The sequence below is a fragment of the Mastigoproctus giganteus genome, chromosome 1 (genome assembly GCF_048544385.1).
Source record: "Mastigoproctus giganteus isolate SK-2022 chromosome 1, ASM4854438v1, whole genome shotgun sequence".
Taxonomy (NCBI): domain Eukaryota; kingdom Metazoa; phylum Arthropoda; class Arachnida; order Uropygi; family Thelyphonidae; genus Mastigoproctus; species Mastigoproctus giganteus.
In genome coordinates, this window is record NC_143575.1 from 212,575,831 (window position 1) to 212,595,298 (window position 19,468).

At 36.9% G+C, this 19,468-nt stretch overlaps 2 protein-coding genes across 2 annotated transcripts in view; one reads left to right on the forward strand and one right to left on the reverse strand.

Moving 5' to 3' along the window:
* LOC150091501 (uncharacterized) overlaps nucleotides 1-10,016 on the reverse strand; it is a 97,254-nt gene extending 87,238 nt beyond the window's left edge. The window contains exon 1 of the mRNA XM_090384214.1: nucleotides 9,922-10,016. Within this exon, the coding sequence (XP_090240340.1) occupies nucleotides 9,922-9,928 (7 nt within the window). The 5' untranslated portion in view covers nucleotides 9,929-10,016. The remainder of the gene's footprint in view (nucleotides 1-9,921) is intronic.
* A 7,334-nt stretch (nucleotides 10,017-17,350) lies between these two features.
* Nucleotides 17,351-19,468, forward strand: part of Tfb4 (transcription factor B4) — a 108,728-nt gene continuing 106,610 nt past the window's right edge. Inside the window, exon 1 of the mRNA XM_090384226.1 lies at nucleotides 17,351-17,624. Within this exon, the coding sequence (XP_090240352.1) occupies nucleotides 17,615-17,624 (10 nt within the window). The 5' untranslated portion in view covers nucleotides 17,351-17,614. The remainder of the gene's footprint in view (nucleotides 17,625-19,468) is intronic.

Sequence of the window (19,468 nt, forward strand, 5' to 3'; positions counted from 1 at the left end):
TGTGGGGAGGAGAGCAATTCTATCAACTGTGCTCTCCATGGGAGTCAGTAGCCATATCATCAAAACCTTCCCCTCCTACTGATGTAGCAAGTTTTACTATCGCACCGATTCCCTTTTCTGCCAGTTCCTAAATGAACTGACTCTGGCCATACATTTTTCCACGCACATTTAACGTTGACGGTTTTACTTCTTTCAGCAATAAAGCTACGATTCTGATATGGTCTACAATTGAGAAATGTTTCCATGCCTCCATTATGCCAATAGATTCAGAATAATTTTTTTCCAAAATCCATTGTAACAATTTTCTGATGTAATGAGTTTTTAAGGTGGATATAATGCCTTGATCTAAAGGCTGAATGAAAGAAGTTGTATTAACCCAGTACAACTGTGGTGGTAAGAACATAACTTCAATGTTTGGATGACTTAAATCTTTTGGATGGCCTGGTGTGCTATCCTCCTGCAAAACTTTGAAATCTAGATTTTTCCACAAGTTCAACAAGCACGAGTTCAATAACACAGAATGTAACACAGGGATTTCCCAACAAAATAAAATACAGAGATTTCTCAATAATTTTTTTTTTGACTAGCGAGTCAACAGTGGGGATTCAAAAAGAGTAGAAACGTTGAAAAATTACATCCAACATAATAGCAGGGATCTCCCTCCCGCGCACAAAAGCTCAAAAATACCCTGTTATGCAAGGTTTACTGAAATTGTCTAACTGTGTTAGAGCAAAACCGTGTTATAGAAGTACGGGGGGGGGTGCCTGTACTCATTTTTTTTATTATATTACTCATATTTATTGAACTGTTTTGTTTATTCCTGTTGTCTCTACACTGTAGTCTTTATATTCTTTAGAAATATGTAAATCATTATAATCTCTCTCTTTAGAACATTTAAAGTTACATATTTTTCACAAACTGAGCATGCCCTCATAGGTAGCACCAATGAATATAATTGGTGCTAACTGTTCTCCCAATGACACAAGGAATTTTTATGAGCTTCTTTATGGCACTGTTAGTTGGTCTCAGGTGAGGGATGCATGGTTTTTCCCTCTAAAAACTCAAGTTTTTTTTATCTAGCAAGTAAGAAAATTGACCACAGAATACAGTACAGTATATGCAATTTACAGACAATATTCCAATGCCTCTTCGCCTTAGTTGCTTTGGTGGTTAACACATACACACACACAAACAGCTGAACAGCCTAATTTTTTTTTTTTTTTGACAAAAAGTTTGTCATATTTTATTTTAAACATTGCATACTGATTTGAATTCCGGCAATCTGGTAAATTATTTCAACTTAATTCAGAAGCTTAGATTGCTATCAATGTAGCTAATTTTACTAATGCCGATAGATCTGATATAAAATCTAATTCTAAACTTAATGCTAATGCCCCATCAACAATATTGTTAATTTGCAAAGAAATTTTGTTATTATTTGTCAGTTAATAACAGAAGATTGGGTCAAAGAAAGTCCTTTTGCTACTGATGGTGCTCATTTTGATGTTGATGATGCATCTTCTTGCTCAGTCAATTTTACTTCCGATTTAAAATATCAGTAAGAGTTTGTTGTTGTTTCATATTATCCTGAAGTATTAATATACATCATCATCATCATCATTGGTTGCCTTCCCATCTGGGATTAGCAATCAGCAGCTGTCAAAAACATTATGAAATAATTGTTCCACATTTTTGCCTGGCCATTCCTTCAAATTATCCAGCCATGATATTCTTCTTCTTCTTACCATTAATTCTTCCAGTCAGAATGATTTGTGGCACTGCATATTCTTTTTGATATCTCATAATGTGACCAAAAAAAGAAGGTTATCATTTCTTGATTAGAGACAGCAATTTCCTTTCTCTGCTGACTGATCTTAACAGTTCCACATTTGTAACTTTAGCTCTCCATGGAATGTATAATATTTTTCTATATATGTATAAATCCCTCCAATTTCTTAATTGTTATTTTCTTTAATGTCCAAGTCTCACCACCATAGAGTAGTGTGGACCAGATGTAATACTCCATTACTCTTAATCAAATATTTAATTACAGATTACATAAAATACTTTTTTCAACCATTCTTTTAATTTCAGTTGAATCATCATTCCCTTTTTCATTAATTTCTCTTCCTAAATAGACATAATTGTTAATGTTTTCAATCAGTCTCCCATTAGCAGTACATGTGAGATTTGTATAATTCTTGGGGCTCACTACCATCTATTTAGTCTTACTGGGATTTATCCAAAGACTCATTTTATTACTTTCTGCATTAACTATCTCCATGAGTGTTTGAAGTTCAGAATCACTTCCTACAACTTTATCATTGGCACAGTGTATAATATTGATGACTACTCCATTTAAAGCAATTCCTTACATCTGGTGAGTATGGGCTTGCCACACCCAGGGTCCTGAGATAGATATCATCATTCTTCTCTTTCTTGGTGATTCCCTTCTACTTCTCTCTCTCTCTCTCTCTCTCTCTCAGGGTAACTTGGAAATTTTTTTTAGCTGGTGCAGCATAAGCCTCAGGCTTCCTTGCACTATATGGCTAGTAATAATAATAATAATGCCTCCTTCATAATTTTTTTCAGAATAGAGATTGAACAGTACTGGAGATAGAATGCACCCCTGTCAAACACCTCACTTTATCATACTTTCTTCTGTCAGCTTACTTTCCACTCTCACCATAGCACTCTGATTATAGTACAGATTCTGGATTATTTGGATGTCTGCTATCTGGTGCAGGATAGTAAACAATTTTCTATGTTGGAAAGACAACTTGAGCAGTCGAGACCCGCTAATTTTCGTAAAACCAGACAAATGCTAATAATTTATTGTAATTTTTCCTTGTAGAGGATCTGCGATCTCATTATGGATTTAAAATAAACTTTGTGGATTTTTTGAAAAGGGTAGTATAAGCTATTTTTGAAAATTTTAAGGAATATTAAATTTAAGAATATTATATATTTTATTTAAAGGCAGAAGAATACTCTTACCTGGGGTTTTCTTCAGGGACAGCTGCATCTGGGAGAGGTATAATTCAGAAGGTGTTGAAATTGCAATTATATGGAAGGAGGATGAAGGAAAAAGCTAGCTTTTGTCCTAAATCCTTGCATGGGGGGGGGGGTAATTGTTGGCATAAAGGGAGATGATGTTCTGTATGCAATTGCAATCCGGTGCACAGGGGATTGCATAAACCACATTTGTTTGCTGTTTGAAATCTATTGTTTTTTTGTTGATAGCTAAGCCTTTTAGGCATGTCCATAGTTTCTTGGAGCTGGCAAAGGCTAGATTTACTCCGGAATCTTTTAAGATCTTTTTCAATAGTTGTTGGTACATTTCAACGTACAGGAGCCCTGTCCATTATTTTTTTTGCACTTCTCATTTTGGTTTTTCTTTACTGCTTGTTATTTGGTTTTTAGGAGCATTAGCAACTAAGGCCATATTGCTCCAGGAATATGCGGTGGTCATTCCCAGACCTTTCCACATCCTCCATATTTGGTGGTGACGGGCTCGAACCCCGGTCTAATCAAGAAGCGTGTGTTACACACTGCTGCTCTTTCCCACCTGACTACAGAGGCGCCTTTTCTTTACTGCTTTCTTCAGCTGTATTTAAGGCACCATTTATGAGCCATTTTGGGTAACTGCGGTTGGAAAATTTATTCTTAAGTGTTTCGATCTTCTGTTTGCATTCATCCTCTGTCGATGAAAGCATTGTTGAACTGGGCTATTAGAATTGATTTTTTGTGAGAAAGGGGGCAGTAGCTGTCAAAATGTAAATAATTTCCGTTATTGGTGGGTTGGGGTATATTTTTGGGTTGATTTTGGTGGCATTTCTTGTTAATGTTAAATTTAGGAAGTTGATCCTGTTGTTTTCTTCACTTTCAATTGTGAATTGTAGCCAATCACCAGATTATTCAACTCATGGAAGATGGTATTTACGGTGTGTGGTTTGCCTATAAGCAGATAATCATCTACATACTTTCCATAAAATTTTCACACAAAACCTTCCATAATTTTCTATGCTGAACTTTGTCAAATGCTTTTTCATAGTCTATGAAACACACATAGACATCTTTTGGCCAGACATCTTTCTATTAATGCCAAAAGACTGAACATAGCGCTCTGGTACCTACACCCTTCCTAAATCTAAACAAAGTCTTCCCTCTTTCCTTTTCACATTTACCCTGGATGTGAAGAAAAATTATTCTTAAAAGTATCTTTAATATGACTCATGAGACTAACTGTTTAATATTATTATTAGCCATATGACGCAAGGAAGCCTGAGGCTTATGCTGTATCAGCCAAAAAAAAATTCCCGCGTTACCCTGAGAGAGAATCAGAAGTAGAAGGGAATCACCAAGGAAGAGAAGAATGATGATATCCAGCTCAGGACCCTGGGTTTGCCAAGCCCATGCTCACCATATGTGAGCCCCTGGGGTGAAAATTCTATACAGTTCTTTGCATTTGGCTTTTTTGGTAATGGTATGAAAGTTTATTTCAACCAATCCTGAGGAATCTTCCCTGAATCATAAACTTTGTTGAGTAGACACATCAGAGCCTTGATGCCATTTTCGCCACCAAGTTTAGATAGTCTGTCACTATTCCCTCCTCTCCAGCAGCCTTCTCACTCTTTGCCATTTTTAAAGCTTTCATCACCTCACTTTGAAGTATCTTTGGGCCTTTAAGATCTACTTCTTTCATACTTCCTTTTGTCTCTTCATCCTCTTGGAACAACTGTGATATATACTTTTCCCAGACCTGCTTTTTTTTGTTTCAAATCCATCACTGCTTTCCCTGTTTCATCAACTATGTGCATCTGGGTCTTTTTCTTATACAAGCCAGCCATTTACTTTACTTTCTATAATCATGCCTTGAATAGACTGGAATAATCATGCCTTGTCTACATTTCCTCAATTTCTTGGCATCTTTCTTCCAGCCATTGGTCCTCAGCTTCCTTGATCTTCTGTTCAATTTTAAAACTTATCTCCTTATATTTTTGTTCATATCTGTTTTTGTAACTTCTCTTTTCCATCAGCTCTAATATCTCCTCTGTCATCCAGGCATGTTTCTTTTCTGTCTCCACTTTTTCAAAAAGTTTTTCTCTGCTATCTTAATGGCAGTCTTCACATTATCCCACATAATTTCAGGACTGCCTTCATTTACTTCTCTAGTTCTATTCTGATTCCAAACTTCTACCTGTTTCTATGAACTTTGTTAATGTCTGCGCTACCTCCTCATTGTTCAGCTTTCTTCTGTCTATCTGAAGGCTTCTTTTTTCTGCCCTTTTGGAGGCTTTTAGCCTTGTTCTCAGCACTATTACTGCTGAATTATGGCCTGATGTAATATCTGCTCCTGGATATGGTTTTGCTGTTAATACACTATTACAAAATCTGTTGTTGATCATTACATAATTAATTTTATTTCTTATAATTTTGTTCAAATAAGTTTTGTTATTATACATGCAAACTGCAAAAACACATTAAATTTGAGGCCAATCTCGTCTGTCACAGTTACAATGATAAATCATTTCATTATGAGAAGTTTAGTATAGTCAAACTGCACTTTTTACAATTAATTTGCATAGGTGATGGATGATAATTTAAATAAAAATTATCATTGACAAACTAATAACATGTTCAATATTTTATGTATAATAGTTTTCAGCGAGGCGCAATACACCACTTTGAAAGACCGACTGGCGGCAACAGCGAAATAAAACACAAAGTTTGATTACTGGTTACTGAGGGTCAATCATGTCAGCTAATGCTATTCCCATTCAAAGTTGTAAACGAATGGTTTCTCTTTCAATTAAAGAAAAAATATGTTTTTACACCGGACAACTACATAAGTATAAGATCAACTCAAGACTTGAAGTAGCCGGTGGCACAGAGAAGTAAGATATAGCAATACCTTGCTTAGCATGGCTTCAAACAGCACAGGTTTCACTATAACACAGTTTTCAATTAAGTTTAAGTCGAAAATTTACCATACATATTAAAATTAATTCAATAGCTTAGACACACTCTCCATATATGCTGCGTTGTCGTAGCCTAGGTATGCATACATATACTGGTGTGCAAAACTTAAGGACCACTATTTCTAAAGGTTACAATCAAAATTTTTAGTTAAGGTACTCTTTACTGATAAAAATAGATTGTCTCATCAGCGATTCTGGATGTCAGCTAATCTAGCGAGAGGTTGGCACAAGGTATCACCCCACAAACATCACTGAAAGGGATCGATATGGCGGTCGAGGTGTTCTCGTCTGGGGAGGCATTATCTTGGATGGACGTACACAACTCCAGATACTGGTAGGCAGTACTGTAACCAGTGCACGCTGCTGTACTGAGGTAATCCTTCCCCATGTGTGTCTGTTCCGAGGTGCCATTGGCCACGAGTTCATGTTTATGGATGATAATGCCACACCCCATCACACTACAGCTGTTGATATGCTTTTGGAAAGTGAGGACATTGTTCATATGGATTTGTCTGCCCGTTCCACTGATCTAAATCCCATCGAACACATATGGGACGCTCTGGGGAGATGCCTAGCGAAACGTCCCCACCCACCAGAAAATGTTCAACGGCTGAAGATGGTACTGACAGAGAAATGGACGATGTTACCGCAAGAACTTATCAACATTGTTCTAAGTATGGACAGGTGATGCAAAGCCTGCATTGACATTAGGAGTAGCCATACTCCTACTGAGGACCACCTCTTTCCTCTGTTCCATCTTTGGCAGTGATGCATCTGTATCATAGCAGCCAGTGCTTTGTTGCCATTTTTGAATAAAGTCCCTCTGTATCATTTTGTTTCTGTTGTTGTGTCGGTGTTGTTTCCTTCATCATTTCTGTACCTCACGAAGTTCCTTTGGTATATTTCCCCATATCCAGGCCACTCCTATGAGAAGCTACAGGTGAAAACCTGACTAGTCCCTTAAATTTTGCACACTAGTGTATATGCTGTGATGCCAACTCTATTGTCTCACACGCACATGTGCCAATAGCTCCCCTCAGGCAGTCAGCGGCAACATGGAACAGTGTTCAATATTGTTAATTCCATCCTGATGAGACAACATGATAGCTTTTCAAACTTTTCATTTCCCAATTTATTTTTTATCCCTTTAAATACGATCGAATATATATCTGCATCTTGGCTAAAAATCTGCCAACAACATGCGTTCTGTTTGGCCGCATGTTTTGTCCCATTTGGCAAATGATTCCACTGGTTCCATTCCATTCGCAAATTCAGACAATTGCCAGACATTGTGAAGATCAAAAATGACTTAGGATTCAAAACCTTGGACACTGCCAATGTATGCGACTGCATTGACTCGCATGCAAATGACTTAGATATTGCAACTCTCCTTGAAATTGACGAGCAAACTGCATATGAAGAAGAGGAAAACAATTCTGAACTGGATAATGCTGAAGTGGCACCAAAAGAATTTTCAACAGAAGGATTGGAGAAAGTTTTTTGTGGGGTTGACCTGCGCGGTGATTATGAATGGAGATTCGAATGTTGAATATACCCTCAAGATACGGAAAATTTTACAAGATGGGATTCAATGCTACAAAGACTTGTACGCGGAGAAAAAGAAAAAGAAGAGATGACTTCACCAGACTTCATTATTGAAATACCTAAATAAACAATAAAGCTTTTTTTCCTCTCTCATGATGTTACATTTTCATTAATATATTTTTTTTATTTTTTGTATATCTTTTTATATTTATTTTTTATATATATTTTTATTTCAAATCCTTTTAATTGGCTATCAAGCACAAATTACTTATTGATTTATTATAATTTATTTATAGAGTTTCTCTGGTACCCATTCAATTAAAACACATTATAATTATACCTCAATCAGCACTGTTTCACATAACACAGAACAGTTTCGGTACCAATTATCAGTGCTATGTAGGTTATTGCTGTACTCTGTGGCCGGTGGTCAGAGCGTGAGTACAGTAGTACGGGTTCTTTGAGTGGACCAGGGTTCAAGCCGGTGACTGCTAAATACGATTAACATTTGTATCGATGATTTTTTGTAAACACCTTTGACCTGGTGGTGGGGCCGGAGTATAAACAAGGACATTTTTTTTTAATACTATTCTGTGTTCTGTACCACCGCGCTTGACTACTCGGTACAGCGATTTGGCATTTTGCCCTTTGCAATTGTCATTCCCAGTAAATAATTATTTTGAATAACACTGCAAATAAAATTCATGTGTTGAAAACGCTATAGAGTGGTTTAAAACTAAATAATAAAAGCTTTAGTTAAGTTGCGAATAGGAAATTAATTTGAATAAGAAAATTATTTTATTCAATAAAATAAGTCCATTTTGCCCCGACGTACCCACATCTTACGAAACACCTTGGTGTTGGCTATTTTGTTATCGTACTCCATATTTACGTTTGCTTTTCACTCTGTAAATGTCAGTCTTTTATTTCACAAAACTTTGTATTACTGACAGAAGAAATGCTATTAAATGGTAAATAATAAAATAACGTTTGCCATCCACAGAGATGTTAAATTTGTGATGCTATTAACATAAGGTCCACAGAGTAGTAAGATACTCTGTGATAAGATCGTACGTAAGTCGGTAGCCGGAGAGACGTACTTAATTAATCAGCCAGTCACATGGTTACGGGCTAAATAATAAACATAAAATTCGTGCATTCATTACTGAAGCAGCGAAAACTAATTTGTGTTAGTTATTTTGTATTTATATTACAGTTTAGTACTACTCTGTTTAGTTATTAGTTTAGTTATTAAACCACAGTTTAGTTATTAACCCCAGGGGCTCACATCTGGTGAGTATGCGCTTGGCACACCCAGGGTCCTGAGCTGGATATCATCATTCTTCTCTTTCTTGGTGATTTCCTTCTACTTTTGACTCTCTCTCTCTCTCTCTCACAGGGTAAATCAGGAACTTTTTTTTTTCCTTGTGCAGCATAAGCCTCAGGCTTCCTTGCATCATATGACTATTAATAATAATAATAATAATAATAATAATAATAATAAAACAGTTATTAGTTATTAAAACAATCTCTTGGAATAACATCTCATAGTTTACACTTTAAAACGTGGGCGGCTTTTTTTTTTTTTTTTCTTTAGTTGAAAATTGACTACTACAAAAATCTAAATGTAATTATAGAAATAATTAATCATTAAAATTTCGTTTTTTTTTTTTATTTTATGATTATTATTTTTAAAACATTCATAATTAAACAGAAAAGAACATTATGGAAGAGAAACATTTAATTGCGCACAGTAAAGTTCGTTGTAACTGCTTTCCCAGGGTGTTTTGTGACATGTGGGGAGTACTCAGAGGCGTAACTAGGGTTGATGGACCCCAGGACAACTAAAAAAATGACGCCCCTTGAAAACTGTTCTTTAAAAAACCATAAAAATGACTGCCCCCAAATTTGGCTCCCAGGGCACGTTCCCCATCTATCTCACCCTAGTTACGCCACTGGGTGTACTTTCAGATCGGTTCATGACCTAGAAAAACAAACAAACAAAAAAAAAAAAAAGTTCATGTAAATATGCACCCTATTCAGAAAGGGAAAAGGAGTTTTGGCTAGTTGAAATGTAAAAAACGGCTACGAAGTTTTCAATGGTAAAATAATAATAAAAATAAAATAATAAGAATAAACATTTTACTTGGTATGCGTCTGCTTTACTTATTTATTATTTTATCATTATTTACTGTTGGAAACACCAGAGCCAGTTTTTTTTTTTCTAATTCAAACCATAGCTCCGTCCAGAATTGGCCATATGTTTATTTAAGCTGTTTCCAGTTTTCATGTCTTGAATCGAACCTGAAAGTAGTGCTTCTCCAAAACCGCCTAACCACCAGTCAGGAAACATCTTGAATTTCATATTGTTACATCCAGCCCTACCAATACGTACATTTCATCCTGCGTGTTTCAGATATTAAAATCACTTCTTCATATCCTGATTTACAGCAAACGGTTACTGACAGATCCAAGTTTTGAATACACGTGACAATTTTGTACACAGTGCAACTGTCGCGTGTCTGGAACAAAGTTTTGCGTGTTCAAATATTGATTAAATTGTTTAAAAATGACTAAACTAGACATTTTTTTAACATAATTATTTATTTATATTTATTTGGTTGGCGACAGTATGTATATCACATTTATACTTACTCTTGATTCAATTCATTAATCATATTAAAATTACAGTAAACGCTTAAAATTTTGGCACCCTTGGGAATTAGCGATGTAGCACAGGTTATTCACCGTCCTCTCACACCAAGTGTAAAAGGGCCAGGTTCGAATCCCGTCAATGACGCGAGGAAATTCTATGGTCTTTTTTCACTCCGTGGCTGAGTTAGTCGGTCTCAGGCGTGAACGTCATGGATTTTGGTCCAGACAATTAGAAGAGAGAACATTATTATTATTATTATTATTATTAGCTATACGATGCAAGGAAGCCTGAGGCTTATGCTGCACCAGCCAAAAAAAATTTTTGAATTACCCTGAGAGAGAGAGGGAGGTACATATGCAATTAAAGGGTATAACACACACAGGCACATGAAATAATTTTTGGGAGGCCTAATATATGACTTGCACTTCCAAATATTCGCAATTTCGAGTATTTGGAAGTGCCGTCTTTTAAAATTTTTCCGGATTTTAGAGAAGTAAACCCAGTGGTTGTGTTTTGGAGAAGCATATATATTAATACTTAAAGTACACATATAAGTATTTTAAATATTAATGCGAACAACTTAACTAATTTTTCATCTGTAAACGTTTACATCGACTAAAATATAGTATTAGTCGCTAAAATGTAAACATTTCAATTTGTTAAATGTTAACAAATGACGCTAAACATGGTCACACTCATAGTCACAGCAAACCTTGTCATGTAACTTAATGGCAATTTTAAATTCATGCCTAATACAGTCAGTAGACAGAAATCATGGGTTACTACGTAGTAACGGGTGGGCCCAACTTCCGCCCTGATAAGAGCAGACACATGGCGAGGCATTGAGTCCACTAGTTCACAAAAGCGTTCCACAGGTATTTCCAACCATGCATGCTGCACTGCTGTCCGTAATTCCGCCGCATTCCTGGGTGGAGGATCTAAAGCTCGAACGGGCCCTTCCACAGCATCGCAAAGATGCTCCACAGGGTTCATGTTAGGTAAATGGGAAGTCTGTTCCATGGTGGTAAAATCTGCGGAATGCTCTTCAAACAATGTTCTAGTCACCACGGCTCTGTGGGCAGGCGCATTGTCCTGCTGGAAGAGTCCATTACCCTGTGGGTGCACAATGACCATGAAAGGATGCAGACAGCCTGCAATGATGTGCACGTAACCCCAGACCATTACCGATCGTCCACCTGCCTGAACAGTTCGGTGTTGATATGACGGGTGCAGCTTCTGCCAGATACGCACCCTCCTGTCTACTCGAAGTAACGAAACAGGTTCATCGGACCAGGAGACCCGTCTCCAATCATCCAAAGTCCCGTGACGATGTTCTTTCGCCCAGTTGAGGCGTAGACTCCTGTGTCGTGGTGTCAGCAATGAGACTCTGGTGGATCGGCGGCTCTCATAATCTATTGTTGCTAACGGTCGCCTAATAGTCTTGGTGGAGACGATTCTGGCACCTCCCTCTTTGAAGTTGGCGGTGATTTGTGCCACTGTCGCTCTCCGGTTGCCTGAAACAATGCTAGAGATACCTCGACGGCCACGTTCATCCACCACCTTTCTCTGCTCACAGTGCTGTCCACGGTGAAATGTTATTTCGGAAATCACGTAATCCCGATATATTCTTGATACTGCCGAACGGGTATAGTGCAATTTCTGTACCACCTCCGCGATAGAGTGACCAATGCGTCGGGCACCCACTGTCACCCTTCTTTCAAAGTCGGTTTGCTCACAACCTTCATCCATATTGACATCAAATTGCCGTCTACGTGAATGCAGTGTACCTATATACCTGCCAAACGGTGAGTTCGTCCACTGGCGAGAGATGTGACAGCGTCGCGTTGCCCAGGAACCAGTATCCAATGAATTCCCTACTTTCAGTGTACAGTATCAGACAAAATATTAATGAATTAGCTTCAAAGTAAAAAAATACTTTTGCATTGTAGCATAAAAAATTAACTGTTCCTCTTAATGAATAATTATAATGATTATAATTATTCATTAAGATTTACATGACATTGATTTTGTTGTTGTAGTAGGATTTTAGGAGCATGAGCGACTAAGACTTATTACCATGTATATACTGTCTTTGAAGATTAAATGCACAAGGCATAATATGATATGAGTTTAAATTAACTAAATAATATTGGTGTAGATACACCATAGTTTACTCATAGATTTAACTACATACGTAGTGTAAAGGCATCGTTTAATTTTATGTCATATTGTGGCTGCCTTCACAACGAGATACCAGGTAGTCGTAGTAGTAGTAGTAGTAGTGGGATGTGATGCGATGCAAGAAAGCAAGTGTATGAGCTTATGCAGCATCAGCCAAAAAAAAAAAAAAAATCACACCATTCCCTCCAAATGCCTGTCCAGTTCCTCCTTAAATTTATTCAACCTATCAACTCCCACAACGACATATGGAAGTTTGTTCCAGCAATTAACCACCCGCTGGCTAAAGGCAAATTTCTGCACATCTATTCTACATCTGTCCTTTCTTAATTTGAATTTATGCACCCTTACGTTCGTAATCTGAACAAGTGGAAGGATCCCATCAGAATTCAGCGTGCTCAACCCATTCAAGGCCTTATACACCTCAATCAGATCACCGCGCAGGTGCCTAGTCTCCAGCTGCTGCAATTTGCAGAACTTAAGCCTCTCCTGGTAAGAGGATTCCTTCATTCCCCTCACCAATCTGTACAAGCTCAAGCAAATCTACATCCTTCCTAAAATGGGGCCTCCAGACCTGTACGCAGTACTCAAGGCGTGGCCTGACCATTGACTTATACAGAGGGACAATCACCTCCTTTTCCCTGCTAGCAACACAACAAGCAACATTTCACAAGGTAACAACATTTCACAAGTTGCACATTTTTTTAGGCTGTGATGCGTTGGAGAATCGCCCCCTCAGTTCTCCCTCGATTCACAGCACTCCTGCCACTTTGTGCCCGTTGCTTTGCTGCTCTAGTTTGGGGCATGATATTTTAAATTAATAAGATCAATAAATTAAATGTCAATACTACGCTATCTAATAGAAACAGTGAAGCGTATTACGCTATATAATTATACGTTAGAGCTACCTAGTTACCTCAATTAAAAATTTGATTTCCCTACCGCTATATACAAAAACAATGTCTGCAAGATTCCAACGAAATAACGGTCTTACGTATATTAAGTAGTAATCCACAAATACTCTTTATCTAAATTTAAATAAAAATAACCAGCGTAACTATAATACTACGTATTAAGTACAATATATTTTTTTTGGTAGTCGTTGGCTCATCGGCTTCTGTGGCTATAATGCACCTCCCAAGGTTTTTGTAGTACTTTGATCCAAGCCCGAGGTGGGATTCGAACCTGCTACCTTTGAGTTGCCAGGCAGGCACTTTACCCATCCGGCTGGCAAGTACAATATAAAATAACAATTATGTAAATAAAAAGGCAAACACTTATCGCACTACTTCGAATAAATAAGGAGACTACTGTTATTTATTCTCACTGTGTACCACCACCCAGACAGCCGTTTCGAAGCTAGTTAGCTTTATCATCGGTGGGCGGGCAGGTACCCTGATAATGCTACCATGCCATCACAGTTGCGAAGTCGTTCCACATATAGGTAAACTATGACGTATCTACACAGATATTATATATTGTCTGTAAATTGCTTGTGTTGTGAGGTCAGTTTTCTGTTTGCTAGACGAAAAACCAGAGTTTACGGGAGAAAAAAAATCATGCTTCGTTCGCCTGAGACCGACTCAGCCACATTATGGAAAAAGCCCATAAAAATTTTTCACGTAATCGACGGGATTCAAACTCAGATCTTTTCCATCTGGAATGGGGATGATGGCGATCCTACCGAACGTACTACCCTCCAGGGCACATTGATTTTATTAATGTATTTGGAGAAATTCAGTCAATTTCTCTAGCGTACATAATAGGCTGAGTTAGTCGGTCTCAGGCATAGATAGCAAGGTTCTTTCCCCAGAAACTGGGTTTTTCGTCCAGCAAACAGACAAATCGACCATAGAACACACGCAATTACCAGACATAAGAAAAAATAATAAAAAATAAATAAGAAAGATAGCTTATTTTCATTTTTGAAAATAACTATTGCAGCATTATAACTATTGCTGAGGGAAACGGACAAGTGGCTCACGTTCGTTCACTAGGTCTTCCATTTCAAAGCATTAGTTGAGTTCTGTTTTTCTTCTGCTTCAGTCACGCACCTGACGAACTGTATGTCAAGTTATAATGGCAGGAAAAAACCTTGGCTATGTGGAATTTAATCTATTGTTTGTGCACGTCAGTAAGTCGCTGTTTATGGGAGATATTATCCATAGATTTCATCAAACATACCTTTTTCCAGGTGCTTCACGTGCTCTTCAAGTGCAGCCATACTGGACATTTTCTCTCTTGCTCTCATCTACTGCAAAGTGACGTTAAATTGCTCACCAGTTCACGCAACGTATCACTAACTGACATAGCTGTAATTTGCAAGAACAGTTGCTTTAAGTTGCCTAACTGATATAGCTGTAATTTGCAAGGACAGTTTACTTTAAGTTACTAAGTTTGATGAATAAGAGATAGCTTTAAAAACGAGAAATTCAAATTCATAATTTAACTAAAGATATATGTCCTCAGAGAAATTACTAAATGCTTGCAGGAGTAACTGTCCTTTCATCTTTTTTTTTTTTTTTTTTTCACAGCCTGCAGGATTAAAAATATATAGATAATGCAATGGCTTTAATTCTTTACAAACCCAAGTTTATTCAGCAGAATAAACTTGCCTTTGTAAAGATTTTTCCTTGTATTGCACTAATTTCAAACTGATGGCCCACCAAAAGTTTTACTATTGGTTTAAATTATGAGGCTGCTATGACAGTCGTTTCAGGACTTACTAGTCCCTCACCAGATAGTAATGAGGGACAGATGGACTAGTGGCAACACCCAGACAAAACAGACAGTTTAATTATATTACGATTTGGAAAACTCGGATTTCGTATGCTACATGACACCTCACATCGAATAACTTTATAACTGTTTTTTTCTGCATTACAGACCATCTGTTATCTGATAAGGGACTAGTTAGTCCTGAAATAGGCTGTCATAGCAATCACATCTTTTAAATAAATAGTAATTAAACTTTTGGCGAGACCATCTCCCTGAAAGTAGTGCAATACCAGGAAACCCATCGCAAAGACAAGTAGGTTCTTCTGTAAGAATTAAGACTATTGCATTATCATTGCAGTTTAAATCCTGCTGATCGCAAAAACTGACGAAAGGACAAGGGATCCCTATAAAGATCATATAAAGAGAGAAACGTCACCCCTTTTTTACAAGTACCGCTAATTAAACACATCATGAGAGCTGATACGAGTGCCGGATTGCTTTCTTAATATTTCCAGATTGTAAAATATTGTTTTGTTTGTTTGTTTGTTTATTTTCTTTTCAAAATATGTCGGATTTTACACAATTTATTGCAATTTGTGTTCAGTATTGTGAACTTCGAAATATGAAGTTGAAGTGGTCGGGGTGTATGTTCGCACCTGCCTTTGGCAAAAAATGGTGGTGATAATGAAGATTCTGAAGTTGACAGCATTCATTCTAGCCCGAGTATAATTATTAATTTTAAGTTGAAAACTTAGTTTCATCATCCAAAACAGAGGTTCCCAAACTAGCCCGCTGACCAGATCCGATACTCGAATATTTTCGAGGACGAAAAACAAACGCTCAAGATTAACAGCCAATATTATTATTATTATTATTATTATTATTATTATTATTAGCCATATGATGCAAGGAAGCCTGAGGCTTATGCTGCACTGACCAGAGAGAGAGAGAGAGAGAGAAAGGAATCACCAAAGAATGATGACATCCAGCTCAGGACCCTGGGTGCGGCAAGCCCATACTCACCAGATGTGAGCCCCTGGTGTTTTTTGAACATTTAAGAAGTAAAAAGCTCCTGAGATTTTTTTGAACTTGAAAAAAAAATTATTATTATTATTATTATTATAGCTATATGGTGCAAGGAAGCCTGAGGCTTATGCTGCACCAGCCAAAAAAAAAAAAAAAAAAAAAAAATTCCCGAGTTAGAGAGAGAGAGAGAGAGAGAGAGAGAGAGAGAGAGAGAGAGAGAGAGAGAGAGAGAGAGAGAGAGAGAAGTAGAAAGGAATCACCAAGAAAGAGAAGAATGATGATATACAGCTCAGGACCCTGGGTGTGCCAAGCCCATACTCACCAGATGTGAGCCCTGGAATTTCGGGTTACCCTGAGAGAGAGAGAGAGAGAGAGAGAGAGAGAGAGAGAGAGAGAGAGAGAGAGAGAGAGAGAGAGAGAGAGAGGAATCACCAAGAAAGAGAAGAATAATGATTGATGATATCCAGCTCAGGACCCTGGGTGTGCCAAGCCCATACTCACCAGATGTGAGTCCCTGGGGTTTTTTTGAACATATAAGAAGTAAAAAGCAAGTAGGCTGCTCTTATTAATACTTGTAAGTTGCGAATAATTCATCATATTACTCCCAGGGGCTCACATCTGGTGAGTGTGCGCTTGGCACACCCAGGGTCCTGAGCTGGATATCATCATTTTTCTCTTTCTTGGCAATTCCTCTCTACTTCTCTCTCTCTCTCTCTCTCTCTCTCTCTCTCTCTCTCTCTCTCTCTCTCTCTCTCTGTATTTTTCAGGGCAACTCAGGAATTTTTTCGGCTGGTGCAGCATAAGCCTCAGGCTTTCTTGCACCATATGGAATAATAATAATAATATTTATCTACTTTTCTGTCAATTAAGAAAAAACTTGAATGATTGTGCTTTGTAAATTATTAGCAATAATAATAATAATTATTATTACTGAAAAATTTATTTAAATTTAATCATGTTGTTTAAAGTTAGGGATCACATATATATATATATATATATATATATATAGGTTCAGTTGACTACTTAATATAATACATCTTATAAAATGGGAGACAACTTTTTGGACCAGGCCCATCTATTACCTAGAATATTCCTATGTGACTCTCCTTTCTAAAAATGTTTGGGGGATACCTGGTCTATAATACTATACTGTATAAGTTAGTTCGAACAGTGTACAGTAGAGTACTGTAAAAGTGTCACGTGTCGGACGTTGTCACTGTGATATCAGTTTTCCGTCACAGGTTGGAATTGTGATATTTCTGGAGCATATATGGAAATCATGGATTTTAATTTTATGACCCAGCCACACAGATTAGTTAGGAATCTAACCTAATCAAATTCCTATTCATCTGTGGTTTAAGAACAAATAGTCATTAGCTGTCCAACAAATTTAACTGAATGAATGAAAATTGTATTGAATAATTGCGTATTCGTAAATATGTGTAGCGCCAAGTGGATTTCTTGACTACCTGAGATCACTGTTATTTTTAGTAGATTTTTTTAACTGAAAATGTCGGAAGGTAAGCCTGGTTGTAGCAGTCGTTCTGCAGACACAAACAAGATTGTCTGATAATTAATAATCAAAATAATATAATTTTCTTTTTGGGGAATGCGTATTATCATACCTGCAGGGTCGGGTGACTCACTTGACCGAACCGGGACCAACAGCAAATTTAGTTCATTGATTATTAAAAATCATCACATGATATGCGATTCAGATGTGACTAAAACATGCCAGTTTAACCCTGGTTATCTGACACGGCCCCGAAGTAGATCTTACCCTTTAATTGGAATGCAGATACCATTTTGGTATCTGTTAGACACCGTTTTTATATATTTATTTGTATTAAAATTTTTTAATCTTTTTTGTTGAATTGAAACTGGTTGTTATTAATTATTATTTTCGATGTTTTAACTTTCTTGTAATTATGAATTTTTTATTCTTTTGTTATACCCCTCCTTCTCCTAATTATTCAGCTTTTTGTCCAGCTAACCCCCCCCTCTCCCCCAAATAAAACAATTTTCAGAAAAATAAATATACACAATGGGTAAAAAGAACAAAATTATAAAATGCTATTGGTGGAGATGTATTATTTGCTCCAGCTAATTCCACAAAAGATCATGTGACCTGGCATCTGTTAGATGCTGAATTGTTAACTTCTTGTAACTCTAGCAGACTGAAATGAATAGGAAAATGCTGCATCATCATTTAGGGAAATTTGATGGGTAAAGTTATATAAAAGGTTATGATTTTATTTCATAAAAACAAAATTGCACACTGCATGATCAGTGAAAGGTTGAACACCAGAATATGAGGAAAGGGTGGCATTTCCTTTGGAAAATAGGTTTTATTGTGTTCTAGTATTATACCACAGGCTACTGTCCCAGAGATATTGGTTACTGTTGGAAGCAGTACTATAGAAATACTAATGTCAGATATAGACTAGGTATTTTATCTATGGCATACTAATTTGATTACTTTCATTTTTTTTTATTTATTATGATTATTAGAAATGACACTGAACATGTATAGAAATATACAATAATTTTACTTTCTTTGTGCCAACAAGTGCAGGAACCCCTGCACATACTGTGTTACTCAGCCTTGATCAGTTCTGATTACTGACCAATGTATTCATTTTGCATTCGGCTTTGCAAAATCAAGTATTATCTTAGTGCTGTCTCTAGAGGGAGACATTGACATGATCTCAGAACCATTTCAAGTACATTGTAAAAAAGGGTTATGGTAGGATTATTTAGTTAGAAATAGTATTCTAAGGGGAATAGCATTGTTTTGTAAAGGGAAGCACTTGTTTAATTAACCTGAAAATCATTATGACATTGGTTAGGAAATGACAATATGTGGTCTCTATCCATTAAGGTGAATTATATATTTTACATGTAAATAAATTTAAATAAATAAAGACACGGAACAGGAAAACAAAATCGATTTATATTGATACTTATATCAAATAGAAGTTTAATATTTACACTCAGTTGTTAGCTGGTAATGTTTCAGGATTCTTTCTGAATCCTGTTATCAGATCAAAAGGGGTCTGTGGGTTAAAATTTCATTTCCCTTTTTAACCCCTAGTCCCCCTTTTGGTTTAGCATTAGCAAGGGCACATGATGCAAGCTTATATAGAATCAGCCAAAAAAAAAACAACCCTTATTTCACCCATTTCCTCGCTTCAGATGTTTGTCAATTTCTGCCTTGAATCTAAGCTATCAACTTCTACAACGGCAGATGGACGTTTGTTCCAACAATCAACCACCCGCTGGCTAAAGGCAAACTTCCGCACATCTGTACTACAACTGTCTTTCCTCAATTTGAATTTATGCCCTCTCAGGTGATTATCCTGAG